At 44.2% G+C, this 15,217-nt stretch overlaps 1 protein-coding gene across 2 annotated transcripts in view; it reads right to left on the reverse strand.

The window, feature by feature from the left end:
• Positions 1 to 3,477, reverse strand: part of Uspl1 (ubiquitin specific peptidase like 1) — a 34,411-nt gene extending 30,934 nt beyond the window's left edge. Inside the window, exons 1-2 of one of the 2 annotated variants that reach the window (XM_036172111.1) lie at positions 3,280 to 3,465; positions 92 to 257 (exon numbers count right to left, since the gene is read on the reverse strand). In XM_036172111.1, the coding sequence (XP_036028004.1) occupies positions 92 to 187 (96 nt within the window). In that variant the 5' untranslated portion in view covers positions 188 to 257; positions 3,280 to 3,465. Of the gene's footprint in view, positions 1 to 91; positions 258 to 3,279 lie in introns of both variants that reach the window. The other variant, XM_036172112.1, reaches the window with a different exon arrangement.
• Positions 3,478 to 15,217: the final 11,740 nt, after the last annotated feature.

Genomic DNA, 15,217 nt, shown 5'->3' on the forward strand with positions numbered 1-15,217 from the left:
TTAAAATTTTAAGTTTCATTTATAATTTGAATTTCAAATGCAAGAGGAAATAAACCAATTTTGCACTTAGGCCAAAAATAAGTTCACTAACTTTTCCCAAGTACCCCAGCTTGGGGAGTGAAGATATCCCTATATCAGTCCCTGGTCCAACCCGTGGCAAACCATTTCCAATCTTCAGAGAATCCATCAATCCGAGTCATTGGCTAATTTATTTCACTTGGAATATGCCAATATCACTAAGGATTTTTCAATGAATCCTGGAAAAAAAAAAGTCAACAGATAATTAAATAAAAATCCTATTTACTCTAAAAAGAGATCTTTGCTATTTTATAAGACAGAGATATTAAGTATATTTGTGAGCTACAAGTCCTTGGATAAACATTCTGTGGTCTTGAAAATACCTAAATGTATTTAGCTATTTACAAATGGATGAGGAAAGGGTAAAGAGTGATCACAGGGTGCACTTTTCTAATTCATGGGAAAGTAAAACTTTTCATAGAGGCAGCTACTGGTTAAAGCAAGTAGTCAATGGGTTTGAGAGCCTAAGCTTTTCAGCCTCTGTGCAGTCTGAAACAACATGTCAGCACTGTAAAGACCTGAACCTTTCAGTCCACTGTTCTATCAAAGAAAGAAAAGAAGAAACGAACCACACAGTTTATACCTTCCTACAGTTTTCAACCACTACTTCTGCACCAGTTGGGAATACTTTCCTGTTTGAAGACAGGGTCTCACTAAATAGCTGGCTGGCCTGGCACTCACTAAATATGTAGACCAGGCTGACCTTGAACTCTGCTTGCTTCTGCCTCCCCAGTGCTGGGATTAAAGGCCTGCAACTACAACCAGCAGAATACTACATTTAAAAAGTTACCAACAAAACATTCTGCTCTTTGTAAAGATAAGTACTTCTATAGTACAAATGACATGTGATAAGTATGCATTAAGTATAGTTCAGCTCCGACCCCATTAGGAAGATTCAGAATAGTGAAAATTCTTAGACACAGCTCAATACAAGAAAAAAAAATGTAGATGGGCGGTGGTAGCACACGCCTTTAATCCCAGCACTCAGGAGGCAGAGGCAGGTGGAGCCCTGTGAGTTTGAGGCCAGTCTGGTCTACAGAGTGAGATCCAGGACAGGCACAAAGCTACACAGAGAAACCCTGTCTCGAAAAACCAAAAGAAAAAAATGTTTAAAGAATGGTTTAAGTATAGACTTAAAATACAACAAAACCAGATCTAAAAGAACTTTAGGCAGAGATAGGTTATCATTTATCCAGGGAATTGAAACTTCAAGCGTAAATCTTGCCAAAACCCAAGGAGGCCAGCCTGGTCTACAGAGCAAGTTCCAGGACAACCAGAGGGCTACACAGAGAAACCCTGTCTCAAACAAGCAAAAAAAAAGACACACACACAAATACATATATGCAGTGTGAAAGTCTGTGTCCACACCTGTAACCACAACACTCGGGAGGAGGAAGCAGGTAAAATTTAAGGCCAGCCACAGCTATATATGAATTCAAAGTCTGCCTGGGCTACAAGAGGATCTGACAAAAGAGAAAAGAAAAGAAAAAAGAAAAGGGAGGGGAAATAGGAGAGGAAGGGAGGACAAGGGAGGAAGAGAAGGAAGGAAGGAAGGAAGGAAGGAAGGAAGGACGGACGGACAGTATTGGTGAATCTCAATTTCCTGATGCTGAAGAAATAACCACAACCTTTAGCTCGTTCTACTCACAACATAGTCACAAAAAAAGAATTACAGAAATAGGAAAGTCAACCTTATATGACCCAAAGTGTAAAAGCCTACGCTAAGGCACCTAGATTCGCTCTAAGAAGTAAATGAGGCCACGCTAACACCTAAGTTACAGTTACCATGTGATGCTACTTCAGGAATAGGGAAATAGGCCTGTTCTGTCAGTCTGCATTCCCTCTCAGAAAAGAAACCTGCAGGCTCCTCTTTATCTACACGAGGATCTAGGAAACTGTCCAGAATGGTTCTTTCTCAATAAGAAAGTAAAATGAGAATCCTTCAAATCTGCTCTCCTGATCCTATCATCCACTATTTCAATAGGAAGACAAGGCATATCCCAGCATGGTGGTACACGCCTTTAAGCCTTTAATCCTAGGCATAGATCTCTGTGAGTCCCTGGATCGTGAGACCTTGTCTAAAGGAAGGAAAGAAGGAAAGAGAGAGACCAACCAAAGATAGTGGTAGAAACACCAAACAATATTAGGACACTCCCCTCCCCCAAAGAATATTTATGTTTAAAATACCAGAAATAGGCTCTCCAGGTCTTTCACTCTGTCTTATACAAAATCCTGGGGTAGGTCTTAAGTTTCAATTTGTCCCATAACAACTACCTTCATTATCTTTTCTCCAAAAGTAACCTGCTCCTCCCGTATGGTGCCTAAAATTTGGCATTTCTGGGCTTCCAAACACACTAGAAAAGTGTGACTCTCCTATCATCTCCCTCGTGTATGCACAGTAAACGTCATCTAAACTTGTGGACAGTGCTTTGGAAATGTTTTGAATCCGTCTGTCTTTCCATTCCTATCACTGTCAAAATGACAGCTCGGCTTCAAATCACCTGCTCAATCCATCCAATGACCTAAAGGTCATGACATGAGCTTGTTACAAGGGGGAGACCAGTCAAGTTTTCCAGTCTTCATCCCCAACACTTTTCCTCTCACACCCCACCCCCTTGGTAAGCCACTGACATTCCAGAGACCCTAATGGGAGTTATCAGCCCAGAATGGATCCAGTTAGCAGACAATCATGAGAGAGACATGATTAATAAATTAAATTCACTTCATGTGTAATGTGGAAACTTATAATAGGTTCTCCAAGGGCCTTGAACCCGTCGGAGCTTTACCTCCCAGCTAGGCATAAGAGCTGTCAGAGGCAAGGCCAAAAGACCTAAATCCGAGGCAAGAGGTCGGCTTGCAGAGTCCAGCTCTGCTTGGTACCCGATCCAGCCGCCCGAATCTGAGACGAACAAGGCCACGAGAGATGAGCTTCAAAAGCCAACCAGGGAAGCCCAAGAGGCGCGGCGCGGCGCGGGTTCCGTTACCTTGCCCATCTCCACGCTCTCCGTGGGGCGGACACAAACTCTGGTTTCTCTTCAGCGTTTACCTCCTTAGGCGCAAATGGCCCCGATCCCAGTCTGCACCTCCACGCGTCCCACCCGACCCTAGTCCCCAGCCCATCCTTTCCCCGTGCCCACCACCCACCCGGGCACTGCAGCCGTCCCAATTCCCATGCCCCGAGGAAATGACTCTCTCCCTTACCGGCCCGAAGCACACCCCTTCTTCGTGTAGAATCGGTCCGAACTCCTGTTCCAGCTTGAGCTCCACACCATCTACCAGTAACGTTCAACCCACGTTCCCCTCGGACGGCTCCTCCCCCACTCCCGTCTCCGCTAGGAAAGCAACTTCCGCTTGGGAGTCCGCAGCTAAAGAGGGCCCCCCGCAACACCTTCCTGAGGAGCGCCCCGCTTGAAAGCACGAGGGCAGGGCGGGGGGGAAGGGGAAAACGAGAGCACTTCCGGCAAGGCTCCGCAGAGGCGAGGCTTGGCCTCCCTGCAGGCGCAGGCGCAGGCGCAATCGGAACTGCGGCGCCAGGAGGGGCGGGGCCCAGGGTTGCGGAGCCTGCTAAATGTGAGTGGGGGAAGGAGGGGGTGGAGGGGACGGTTCTGGAAGCTGCTGGAAAGCGCTCGAGTGACGGAGTGACGCCAGCGGCCAGGGGGCGGGGCGTGATTAAAATTAGTGCGCGGTCCTCAGCGGAGGGATTACGCGGCTGGGGAAGGAGTGGTCGCTGGTCGGCCGGCCGGCCGGCCGCGCGCAGGCCCAGTGAGCTGCGAGTGGTCCTCACGGGCCGGCCATCATGGCGGCGGGCGCGAGCCGGGGCCGCGCGCGGGCTCTCGGTTCCCATAGTCCGTTCTCCCGGCCGGGGCGCCGCCGTACGTGTTCACAAAGGGTCACCACACACGGAGCTGCCCCTCCCTTCCCCAGACCCTCCTTGGGGGCCAGGGGCTTTTCCTTCCTTCCCTCTCAGACCTGCGCACGGTAAGGGGAGAAGCCCAAGTGGAGCCCGGGGACGAGGTCAGCCTGGACCCGGGCTGGCACCGAGCCGGACCCGGGCTGGCACCGAGCCGCCGACCGGCGCCTCTCCGCGGCCCTGCCTCCTTGAACTTGGGCGGAGGGGAGTCGTCGCCCACTGTTGAGGACGGCCTGGCTGGACGCGCTCGGGAGGACACTTGGCAGAGGCTGGCCTTTCCCGCAGGAGTCGTGACGGGCGTTCCGGGCTGCGCTGGCAGAAGCCTGGTGGCTTTGGTAGCGCGCTGTCGGGGGAAACACGTCCGCTGTCGGGAGAAAGTATTCAATAAAAGAATTTTCAGTTTGTGGTACTTAGGAATGCAGGTCGCCGAGCGGTCCCACAGAGACTGCGTTAGGATTTATTTTTCCTTCTTCTTTTCCCTTCCTCAAGACAAAAATAAACTGGTTAGGCTTTGCTTTTTTTTTTTTTTTTTTTTTTTTTTTGCACTACATAATTAATGTAGTGATGTATTTATTGTAAGATCGAGCTAGTTAGATTTCTTTTTTATGGATTATGAAATTTCGAGAAAGTATTTCTTCCTGAAATAATAGCCAAGAGTAATAGGATTATTTCTTGTTCAACATGTTATTTCCATTTTTAGAGTAGAGTACACTCTCTATAAACACTTGCTGAATGTCAGCTCATAAATTGAACGATCTAATTGGTTCAGTTAAAATGTAACCCACCTTCTGAGATGTAAAGCAACACCCCCCAAATGAGTATAATCATAATTCAATTAAAATTTGGTTATTGCAGTCTTTAATGAAAATTTAATTAAAATTTTTTTTATCCTGGTGGAGAAAAATTAACAATGACAAATAAAATGGATGTGGGAAGTGGAGAAAGGAAGCCAGAGGCTAGTAGTACCTAGCTAAGATGTATGATGTGCTTCTGCTTATCCTTCCCAGTGTATTCAGAATGCCTGTTTTTTATGTATACTGGCCCCAAAGAGTGTGTAGTTACCTGTAGTAGGCTAAAAGCTGGAAGTCTGTCTACTTCCACTTAGAAACTCACATTCAATAAAAGGAAGCTTTTACGCCCTGCAAATCATTTTGTAAGCTCTTGTATTCTTCTGTGTTGTATACCTTAGCAAACCTTCAGTCCCAACCTAAGATGGAAATACTACCTCTGAGCCAGGTTTGGATGAACACCTCTGTAACCCCAGCACTCAGGAAGACCTTGGGTTGGAAGCCCGCTTGGGCTATTTAACAAATGAGTCCATAACAGATTTGAGACCTTGTCTTAAAATCAAATCCCAAATCTTACCTGCTATGATTGTTTATTCTGGTCTCATTAAAAAAAAATTGCTGGGCTGGAGAAATAATCCAGCAGTAAATTACTTGCCGTACACTAATGAGGGCCTGAATTGGATCCCCAGCACTTATATAAAAACCCTGACCCAGGTGTATTAACCTGTTAGCCCAGGCTGGGAAGGGGCAGCCTCGTGGATCCCAGGGCCTCACTAGCCATTCAGCCTGGCTGAATCTGTGAGCCCCAGATTCAGTTAGAGACCCTGTCTCACAAAATGAGGCAGAGAAAAAGGAAGATACCTAGCATTGACCTCTGTCCTCTGCCTGTACACTCATGACACACACTCCAGCATGCACCTGGGCAACAGAACTTTCTAGTAGCACCCAATGAATACAGTCTGTAATCCCTTTTCTAAATCTTATTTCCAAAAGGCTGGGAAAACCAAAAGTTCTTTGATGGTTTAAAAAAAAAAAGAAGATGCAAACCCATGAAATGTGTAGGCTTTATCCTATGTGTTGTATTACATTTATTACAACATTAGGAGGTTTGATTGCTACTTGCTGCTCTTGGCCACTGGCATGTGATGTTTTCTATAATGGTTTACGTACTTTATAACTCTTTTTGTTTTACTAGTACTGGGAAGTGAACCTAGGTCCTCACAGTGGTGCTGGGCAAGTACTTTACCACCTAGCCATGCTCCCAGACGACAACTGGACTACTACAACTACACTTTACCACTTAGCTATACTCCCAGACGGCTACTACTACAATACTTTACCTCTTAGCTATACTCCCAGACGGCTACTACTACAATACTTTACCTCTTAGCTATACTCCCAGACGACTACTAGTACAATACTTTACCACTTAGCTATACTCCCAGACGACTACTAGTACTACTACAATACTTTACCTCTTAGCTATACTCCCAGACGACTACTAGTACTACTACAATACTTTACCTCTTAGCTATACTCCCAGACGACTACTAGTACTACTACAATACTTTACCACTTAGCTATACTCCCAGACGACTACTACTACAATACTTACCACTTAGCTATACTCCCAGACGACTACTAGTACTACTACAATACTTACCACTTAGCTATACTCCCAGACGACTACTAGTACTACTACAATACTTACCACTTAGCTATACTCCCAGACGACTACTAGTACTACTACAATACTTACCACTTAGCTATACTCCCAGACGACTACTAGTACTAGTCCTTCTTTTTTCTTCCAAGACACAGTTTCACAAATTTGCCCTGGTTAGCCTTGAACTCACTCTGTAGTTCAGGCAGACTTTGAACTTGTGGTACTCGTGCCTCCGTCTTCCAAGTAGCTGAGGTAGTCCTCCTGTACTACCAGGACCCACTGTGACTTTTTAAAATTCCCAGCTCTTAGATTTAAAGAATTATGAGCCTGTATTTATATTTGACAACTCTTCTTGTGCAAGGCATTTGTTTAAAAAATTAATTTGAGCCAGGTGGTGGTGGCACATGCCTTTAATCCCAGCACTCAGGAGGCAAAGGCAGGTTGATGTCTGTGAGTTCAAAGCCAGCCTGGTCTATATAGTAGTTTCAGGACAGCCAGGACTACACAGTGAAACCCTGTCTTGAAAAACCAAAATAAGTAAATAAATAAGTAAACTAAAAAATTAATATGAGACATCGTTTTGTTCTCAGTGAGTTCAAGTGAGTTAAATGAGAACATGCTACTCACGTGCAGTCTCTGGGATATGCAAAGCTTTTGTCAGTGTATCCAGATATAGAGCCAAACATTAGTTATCCCAGTGTGTTGTTTTGTACTCTTAAAACTTTTAGGTAGACATGACATGATGTGTCCACACTTACCTGGTTCTCTTTTCCCCAAATGAGCAGATAAAAAGAGTCACAGAGTAGATGCTGGAGTATCTGCTGTCTAATTCTGTCTCCTTTGCTGTGTACTTTATGCAAGTTGTTTAATTTTGGTGCCCTGAGTTTACACATCTGTACAGTGAGAAGTTTGGAGCAGATAAATAGCTTGAGGAAACTCCCTTATAGTTGTAACATTGCCTGTAGAATCTTACTCTTGGGACTACCACCTCCTTTTTAAAATGTTTTCCACAAGGACATCATCCATCTCATCTCACACTGCTGTCTTGCTGGCCAAAATTTACTGTTTAAATTAAGTAGTGCATAGCTCAGACCTCACACAATGAAAGTCTTCATGCTGTATCCGTCAATCACCCAGCTTCCTGCCCAGGGTCAGTAAAAGCTGAGGGGCAGATGCATATTAGGCGAGTAAGTACTGTTAGGATGAGTTTGCCTTCCCACTCTAACATAAGTGTTGCATGATATGCCCGTTGACCGGACACATCGTTCATTCGCCTTAGTTAGTCCGCTTCTGCTTGGGATAGTTAGGTTTCTTTCAGATCCTGTTTTGGTTGCTTTTCTTGTTGCTGTAATAAAATACTCTAATAATAGCAACTTAAGGAAGAAAGGGTTTATTTTGGCTCACAGTTCAAGTTAGTACATCTAATGGGGAAGCCGCTGCTGCAGGAACTTGAAGTTACAGGTCTCATTGGGTGCACAGTCAAGAAGTAGAGAGCTATTTTAAATCTCATTAAGTTGACAGTATTAAGTAGGGCCAGCAAGATGGCTCAGTGAGTGAAGGCCCTTACCACTAATCCTGATGACCTGAGTTACGTATCTTTACACATTACAGTCACCCAGCACAGTAATATTGGCAGTGAGGCCCAGCTTTCAAGCTCATGCTCATCAAATACTATTTAAACTTCATTTTTCTTTTAACAGCTTTGCTTCTTTGTGTTGCCACTTAAAGAGTTACTCTTACTAACTTTTTAATTATATGTGTGGAGGGGGTGCTGAGAGTGCATATGCCTGGGATTTGAAAGGTTTTGGATTCTCGGGAGCTGGAGTTACAGGTTGTAAGCCAGCTCGTGTAGGTACTAGAAACTGAACTGTTGTCAGTGCTCTTAGCTGTTGAATCCCCTCTTCTGAGTAGTCCCTCTCTATGACAGACAACTAAACCCAGAAGAGGGAAACAGTTTACCTGAGTTTGTGCATTAGACTGTCAGACCCGAGACAGAAGCCTGCACCTTCTAGTTTCCAATCCGGGGCTTTTTGTTCAGCCTACTATTACCTCCAGATCTGAACTGAGCATATCGCTCCCATTGCAGGAGGACTGAGGAGGCTCAGTGTGGATAGATGCCTCTGCTCTTCCTAGACCAGACCGGCCTGGGGTTCAGAAATGAGGTGTGCACACTCCAGTGAGGAAACCGCATTCTACAAGTACTTATTCAAAGTAATCACGCAGCATGCTGATTAGCAATCAAGAGTTCTCCACATTAAAAACAATTAAACTCAGAGAGACACATACTTTCCTAATTGGGACATAGTTGTCACTTCAAGATGAATTTATCAATCAGAAGTGCTGGACTGAATTTAGGGCTATTTAGAAGTAGGTAGTTCATGCCGTCATTTGGTTTAGCCTGGAAGTTTAAAACAGGAAATCACCAAATAATAGTAATAATAAATAAGTAAAAGTAAGTGAATAAATAAGATTGAAACTTACTATTTTGACTGGGTTAGTAATAGACAGCAAGTAGTAAAATCATAGTTCAGTCTTATGGCTGGATTCTAACTTACTGTAATTTTGGGGCTAGTAATTGTTTAATAAATGAATTAAAACAACTAGAATGGAAGAAATTGTCTTTATTTTTTAGAAAGTAATTTTATGTCGTTGGTAATCTTTACTGTATGGTTCTCTGAACTGTATCACAAGTCAAAATCTGGACTGTGGTGGAAAGGTGGCAAAAAAAACCCTATAAGTTTTAAATCTGGTCTGCTGGCTGGGTGTGGTGGCGCACAACTTTAATCTCAGCACTTGGGAGGCAGAGGCAGGCGAATCTCTGTGAGTTTGAGGCCAGCCTGGTCTACAGATCAAGTTCCAGGACAGCCAGAACTACACATAGAAACCCTGTCTCAGGAAAAAAAAAAAAAAGAACCCAGCCTGCTTTTCAGTGGTACACTCCAGTTTCTTTACGTGTGCAGTGCAGTACTTCCTCTGTTTTCCTAAGCACTGTAGATCTCCTCCACTCAGAATAATAGGGGTCCAGGGATGCATAGGCTACAGATTCACAGCCCTCATTTCTCCTGGCCCACTTACTCCAGACCAAATATTTAACTTCTCCAAGGCTCAATTTCATCTAGAAAATGAAAATATCTGCTAGTCCCAGTTCTGTCATTTAACTAGTTTTGTGACTTCAGGAAAGTTATTTCACATCTCTTAAGTTTCCCATTATAAGAAATAAAATGATCTTAAATAAGGTAATATGTCAAATAGCGTCCGGGAGTTAGTAAGCCCTCAGGGCACATGGCAGTCTTTGCCTGTCCCCCACATCCACAGGCCCTTTAAGGGTTACTCTAGTTCCATCATTGACCGGTCCTCTGCTAGGTCTGCTCAGTCTCCTGCTCATGGGGATGCACTTCCCAGGTACAGGAATGGGTCTTCAGATGACAGGGTCAGCTGTAGATTTGGGGACTTGTGAAAACTGTAACTGCATGTCCTCTCCTGACCTCAGGGTTTGGATGGGGTCTGAGCATCTGTATTTTTTCCTCCTCACATTATGTAGTGCTTGCTAATGGCCATGGCTTCCCACCTATCTGTTAATAAACGTGTGCTCTTACAGTTTGTTATGTCTCCTCGTGTAGCCCTTCAGGTGTTTTGAGTCTGGAGACACTGTAAATTCCATGGGGCTGGTAAGACTACTTCCCTTTTTTCTTACTCTGCATATATTTGGATCCAATTGTGTTAGATAAGATGATAACATGGAAAAAAAGTTGTTAGGAAAATGTGGCTGAGGTTCGCAGCAGCAGTGAGTTGATTGGCACCACACTTCAGAAACAGGCCGATTTCAGTCATTCTCAAGAGGGCTCCAAGAACGTGGCTTACCCCACAGTTACAGTGTGCCAGAAAGCAGCCCTCAGCAAATGACTCACTTAGTCTTCCAGATCTAAGAAAAACAGGGAAGAGCTGGGTCGGGATTCCTTCTCCAAACTCGCTATCATCTAGTTCACCCTTCTGCCCTGGGAAGGAGTTAGTGAGAAAGTTCAGGCCAGCGTGAATGTTAACATGTGCAGGATGAGGGCTTTTCCTGACCTCCACAGCTTGTATCTACACAGTACAGTGTCCCATTCTAACGCACGGGAGATCAGACTAAGGCAAGTCATGATATTACCCTGCCCAACATATTTCTGAGCATCCTTTCTGCCAGCTGTTAGGATATTTGTTTGTGGTCAGTCATAGTGAGAAGTCATTCCTCCCTCCTCACTCACTGTCCTGGTAATGGTTTTGGTTTGTTTGTTTAAGGCATTACAGCAGGATATTATGATTTTTAAAATATCTACATTAAGAGTTAGAAAGTTGGGGCTGGAGAAATGACTCTGTAGTTAAGGGCAGTGGCCCATCTTGCAGAGGACCTGGTTCAGTTGCCAGTACCCTCATGGTTGCTCACAATCATCTATAATCCAGTTCCAGGGCATCCGGCACACTTTTCTAGGTCTCCACAAGCACTTCATGCAAACAATGCACAGATAGATGTACATGCAGACAAAACACCCATGCCCATAAAATAAAAATTAACTTATTTTCTAAGTTATACGGCGGTGGGTTAAGTGAAGTGTATTATAATATTATCCTATGCCATATAGCAAATGACTCCCAATTAACCTAAAATAAAGACATGGATGAATTTACCTAGTTTCTGATAGTTGGGCATCTGGAAGTGATTTAGCAGGATGGTTCTGGTTCGGTCTCCTGTGGGCCTAGACATCAGAAGGCTACTTTTGTGTCCTCTCAACATGGCACCTTGATTCTCTAGAGAGCAAACCACAGCCTCTTGTCACCTCGCTTCAGAAGTGGCACATCATCCCCTGCTGTGTTCTGTAGACTGCCACCCTCCCCTGCTAGAGTGTGGGAGGACCTCTAAAAGGGATGACTACCAGGAGGCAGGATTCATTGTGGGCTGCTAGCCACAATTATATTGCATGTTTTGTACTTGACAGAGCAAGTAATTCAGTACTGCTTACTGTCTCATTATAAGGTTATTAAAGTATTAATGGCAGTTTCCTGAAATAATTGCACTTTGTGTATATTACATGTAACAGTGTAGCTGAGAAGTTGACAGTGGCTGTCTACAGGACATCCCCCTCTAGCTGTGTGCCCAAATCTGTAGCATATACACAAGCAAGGTCTACTCAGTTTGCATGGTCTCCAGGCAAGTGTGAAATTCAGGTGACCTGTAGGCAGGCTTATTATAAGGTGAGGAGAACTACAATATTTATTTTAGTACAAATTAATAATTCTGGTCTCCCTAAGAAGTTCCTTATAAAGTTAGAGTCCTGTGTTCTGGTTTATTCAGGTAAGGGTCTTTTTGTTGTGTTGTTTTGTTTTGTTTTCCAGTAGTGATCGGAATGAAGTGGATGAATGTAGCTGGCTGATGGAGGTCCTTTACCTTATTCACATTGTCGTTAGACCCAAAGGAATTGGAAGCAAGTTCTCTAAGGGCCAGTGGTTTGATTACAATGCAGACACCTAAAGAAATCCAAGTGAGTGATAAAATAGATAGGAATATAACTTCCATATAGCACAGTAAGTAATTTTAAGTTTTGTAATAAGGCAAAAAAAAAAAAAAAGTAATTAGAATGTGAGAGAAAACTTGAAACATTCATTTGCTCTCCATTTTTGTAGCCTAAGAGCAGCTGAGAGTGGCATGTTCTTGTGACTGTAAGTATTGCTGATTCCGCTGGCATTTTTAATTGCTTCCAGAGGCTGAGTGCCAGCCTGTACTCCCAGCACTCTGCAGCCTGAGGTAGAGGATCACTAGACCAAGGCTTGGCCTGAAGGACAGGACTGTGAGTGAGCCAGAATAGAAACTCAGATGCTTTGTGTAGTGGGTGTTTGTATCTGAACACAGTCTGCTCGCTGCACAGAGCGTGGCAGCGCAGACTCAGCCCACGTGGATATGGTAATCTCCAGGCACGTGGTCGATTCTGACAGCAGCACTCACCCTCAAGTATCAGGAGCCACTAGTTTGCTAATCAGGAAAGAAATTTGGGGAAATTCATTTTACTTTCTAAGTATGGATTTGTTGTGATTAATCAATAACATGATGCTTGGTTTCCTGCTGATTGGCTTTAAGATGACATCTCTTATGAGTTTTTATAGTAAGTGAGAGGTAGTAGCACATATTTTGTGAATACAGAGCATATAAGCTCTATGATATTCTCACTGTAGTCTTCTGAGCTACTACATAGTGGTTGTATTTAAAAACCAAAACCTTTTTTGTTGTTGTTTTGTTTTTTTCTCTGTGTTGTTTTGGTGCCTGTCCTGGATCTCGCTCTGTAGCCCAGGCTGGCCTCAAACTCACAGAGATCCGCCTGGCTCTGCCTCCCGAGTGCTGGGATTAAAGGCGGGCACCACCACTGCCACCTGTCACCAAAAACCATTTAAAAAGAAAACAGAGTAAGTTAAGTTTTTTCTGAAAACAAAAGGGTGAATTGATACAGAAAACTTGGGAAATTATAACTTTAGAATATTGTGCCAATAGCTGGGTGGTGGTAGCTCACGCCTTTAATCTCAGCTCTTGGATGGCAGAGGCAGGCAGCTCTCTGTGAGTTCAAGTCCATCCTGGTCTACAGAATGAGATCTAGGACAGTCAGGACTACACAGAGAAACTGTGTCTTGAAAAACCAAAGGGGAAGGGGGGAGAATATTGTGCCAAAAGCAGAAAATCTATTCACTGCTTTCAAAAAGTCTCTTCCAGAGTAAAATAAGTTCAATTGTGTAACAAAGAATTGGTCAGATTCCATTCTGTAAGAAAGAGACCAAAGAAAAACATAATAGACAAATGCACTATGAGAACTTTGATTATACCCTTGTAGAACATATTAGGAAAACGTAAATACCCCCAGTTGCAGAATATAACGGAATACACTTTTAATGTTCATAGATGTACTAATGGTGATTATGTAACAGTGGACTAGATTTAGGATGTCCAAAGTGTGCTTCTAGGGAAAGTTACCTTCAGTAGTGTACACATGCACCCAAGTACATACAAGTACAACAAATATGATATAACCATTAAACACTGGACTTACGTAAGGGTAGTCATGCCGGTCTTTCAGCTCTTCTGTATGATTAGATACGTTAGACATTTGGAAGACAGAAAAGAAGCTTGTTCTGTGGCTTTACAAGCAAAGGTCTCCAGAGCCAGGTGGAGCTTGTGAGCTGGAGGGAGCGAGATCCAGGAAAGGCACAGAGCTACACAGAGAAACTCTGTCTCGAAAAACCAAACAAATAAATAAATAAAATAAAAGGAAGGAAGGAGGGAAGAAAGAAAAGAAGAAAGAAAGAAAAGAAAGGCCTCAAGATAATATGCCGTTGCTGGGGTCTGTTTCCCTTCTGCGGTATGTTTCAGATCTATCAGTTAGGCTCTTCCCTGCCTCCTTGCAGGACAGCCGTTTCCACATCAGCTCTGGCCTCCTTTTGCTAGGTCTGGTTGGTGGTGGCTTCCCAGAGCGGCCTTAGCATGATTGACACTCCTGTGTGCCCCCTTTCCTACTTGGCAGCTTCTCCTTCCTGTCTTTGGCTGATCCTCCACCTTAACATTGACATGCCTCAGGGCTGAGATGGATTCTGAGCTCCCATGAAGAGTCTTAGCCTATCCTAAAGCTTTCAATATGTATTTGGTCTGGGCAGGGTGGTGCACGCCTTTAGTCCTAGCGCTCAGGAGGCAGAAGCCACTGGATCTCTGAGTTCCAGGACAGCCAGAGCTACACAGAAACCCTGTCTAGAAAAGCAAAACAATAATAAAAACTTTTAAAATATGTAGAAGCTAAAACTCAAGTTCATGCCTCCCCTGATAGTCTTTGGACTCCGTTGTCTATCTACCTACCTGATAGTCTCACTTAATGTTGACATTTCAAAAGGAATGTGTCTGAAACAGTGTCAGTCCTGTGAGCCCCCGTGTTAAAGCAAAGCAGCTGCTCCCTGCCCATTGCTCTGCCCTCTCCATTATAATAGACTTCATTCTTCTAATTGCTCAAGTGAAAAACCTCTGGCCAACTCTGACTCCTGTCTCCCTTCCTGCTCAAGTGACATCTCCTCAGCAAATGTGTTCTTCCCTTTAAACACATGTGCACTGCCACCACTGCTTCCTCTTCCTCCTTCTCTTCCTTTGCTGAGGCTTGAACCCAGGGCCTTGTTCTGCTAGACAAGCTCCTCCTGTGAGCTATAGCCATGTCCTCCAGCCCACCACTGTTAATCCTACCTACATCCCAACACAGATTAGAGCAGAGTTTTTAGCTTCAGCTCTGTTGACATTGGGGCCAGTAATGTGGGCAGGACCCATCCTGTGTAGTGTGTGGTAGTATGCTGAGTAGCATCCTTTGCCTCCACCCACTAGGTGCAAGGGGCAGCTCACCTCTACAGTTACAACACTGCCGACATGTTCTTTGAAGGCAAAATGCCCCCAGTTGCAGACCACTGAGTTATATACAGTTCCCTCTTCATGTCCTCCATGGTACTCTCTTTGCCTTTCCTTCATTATTAGTCCAACAATGAGTGTGTCATACAAAGCCAAGCAGGTCTAGAACATTCCTGTGACTTCCCAGCTCATCAGGATCTGTACTGCCTACAAATGCTTTCCTCACCAGTACACAACACACACACACACACACACACACACACACACACACACACACACACACACAGAGACAGAGAGACAGAGACAGAGACAGAGACAGAGAGAGACACGCATGCAGTCTTTTTAAATAATCCCTTCCTTGGGGTCATAAGTTGTTGACT

Source organism: Onychomys torridus, chromosome 22 (assembly GCF_903995425.1).
Source record: "Onychomys torridus chromosome 22, mOncTor1.1, whole genome shotgun sequence".
NCBI lineage: Eukaryota > Metazoa > Chordata > Mammalia > Rodentia > Cricetidae > Onychomys > Onychomys torridus.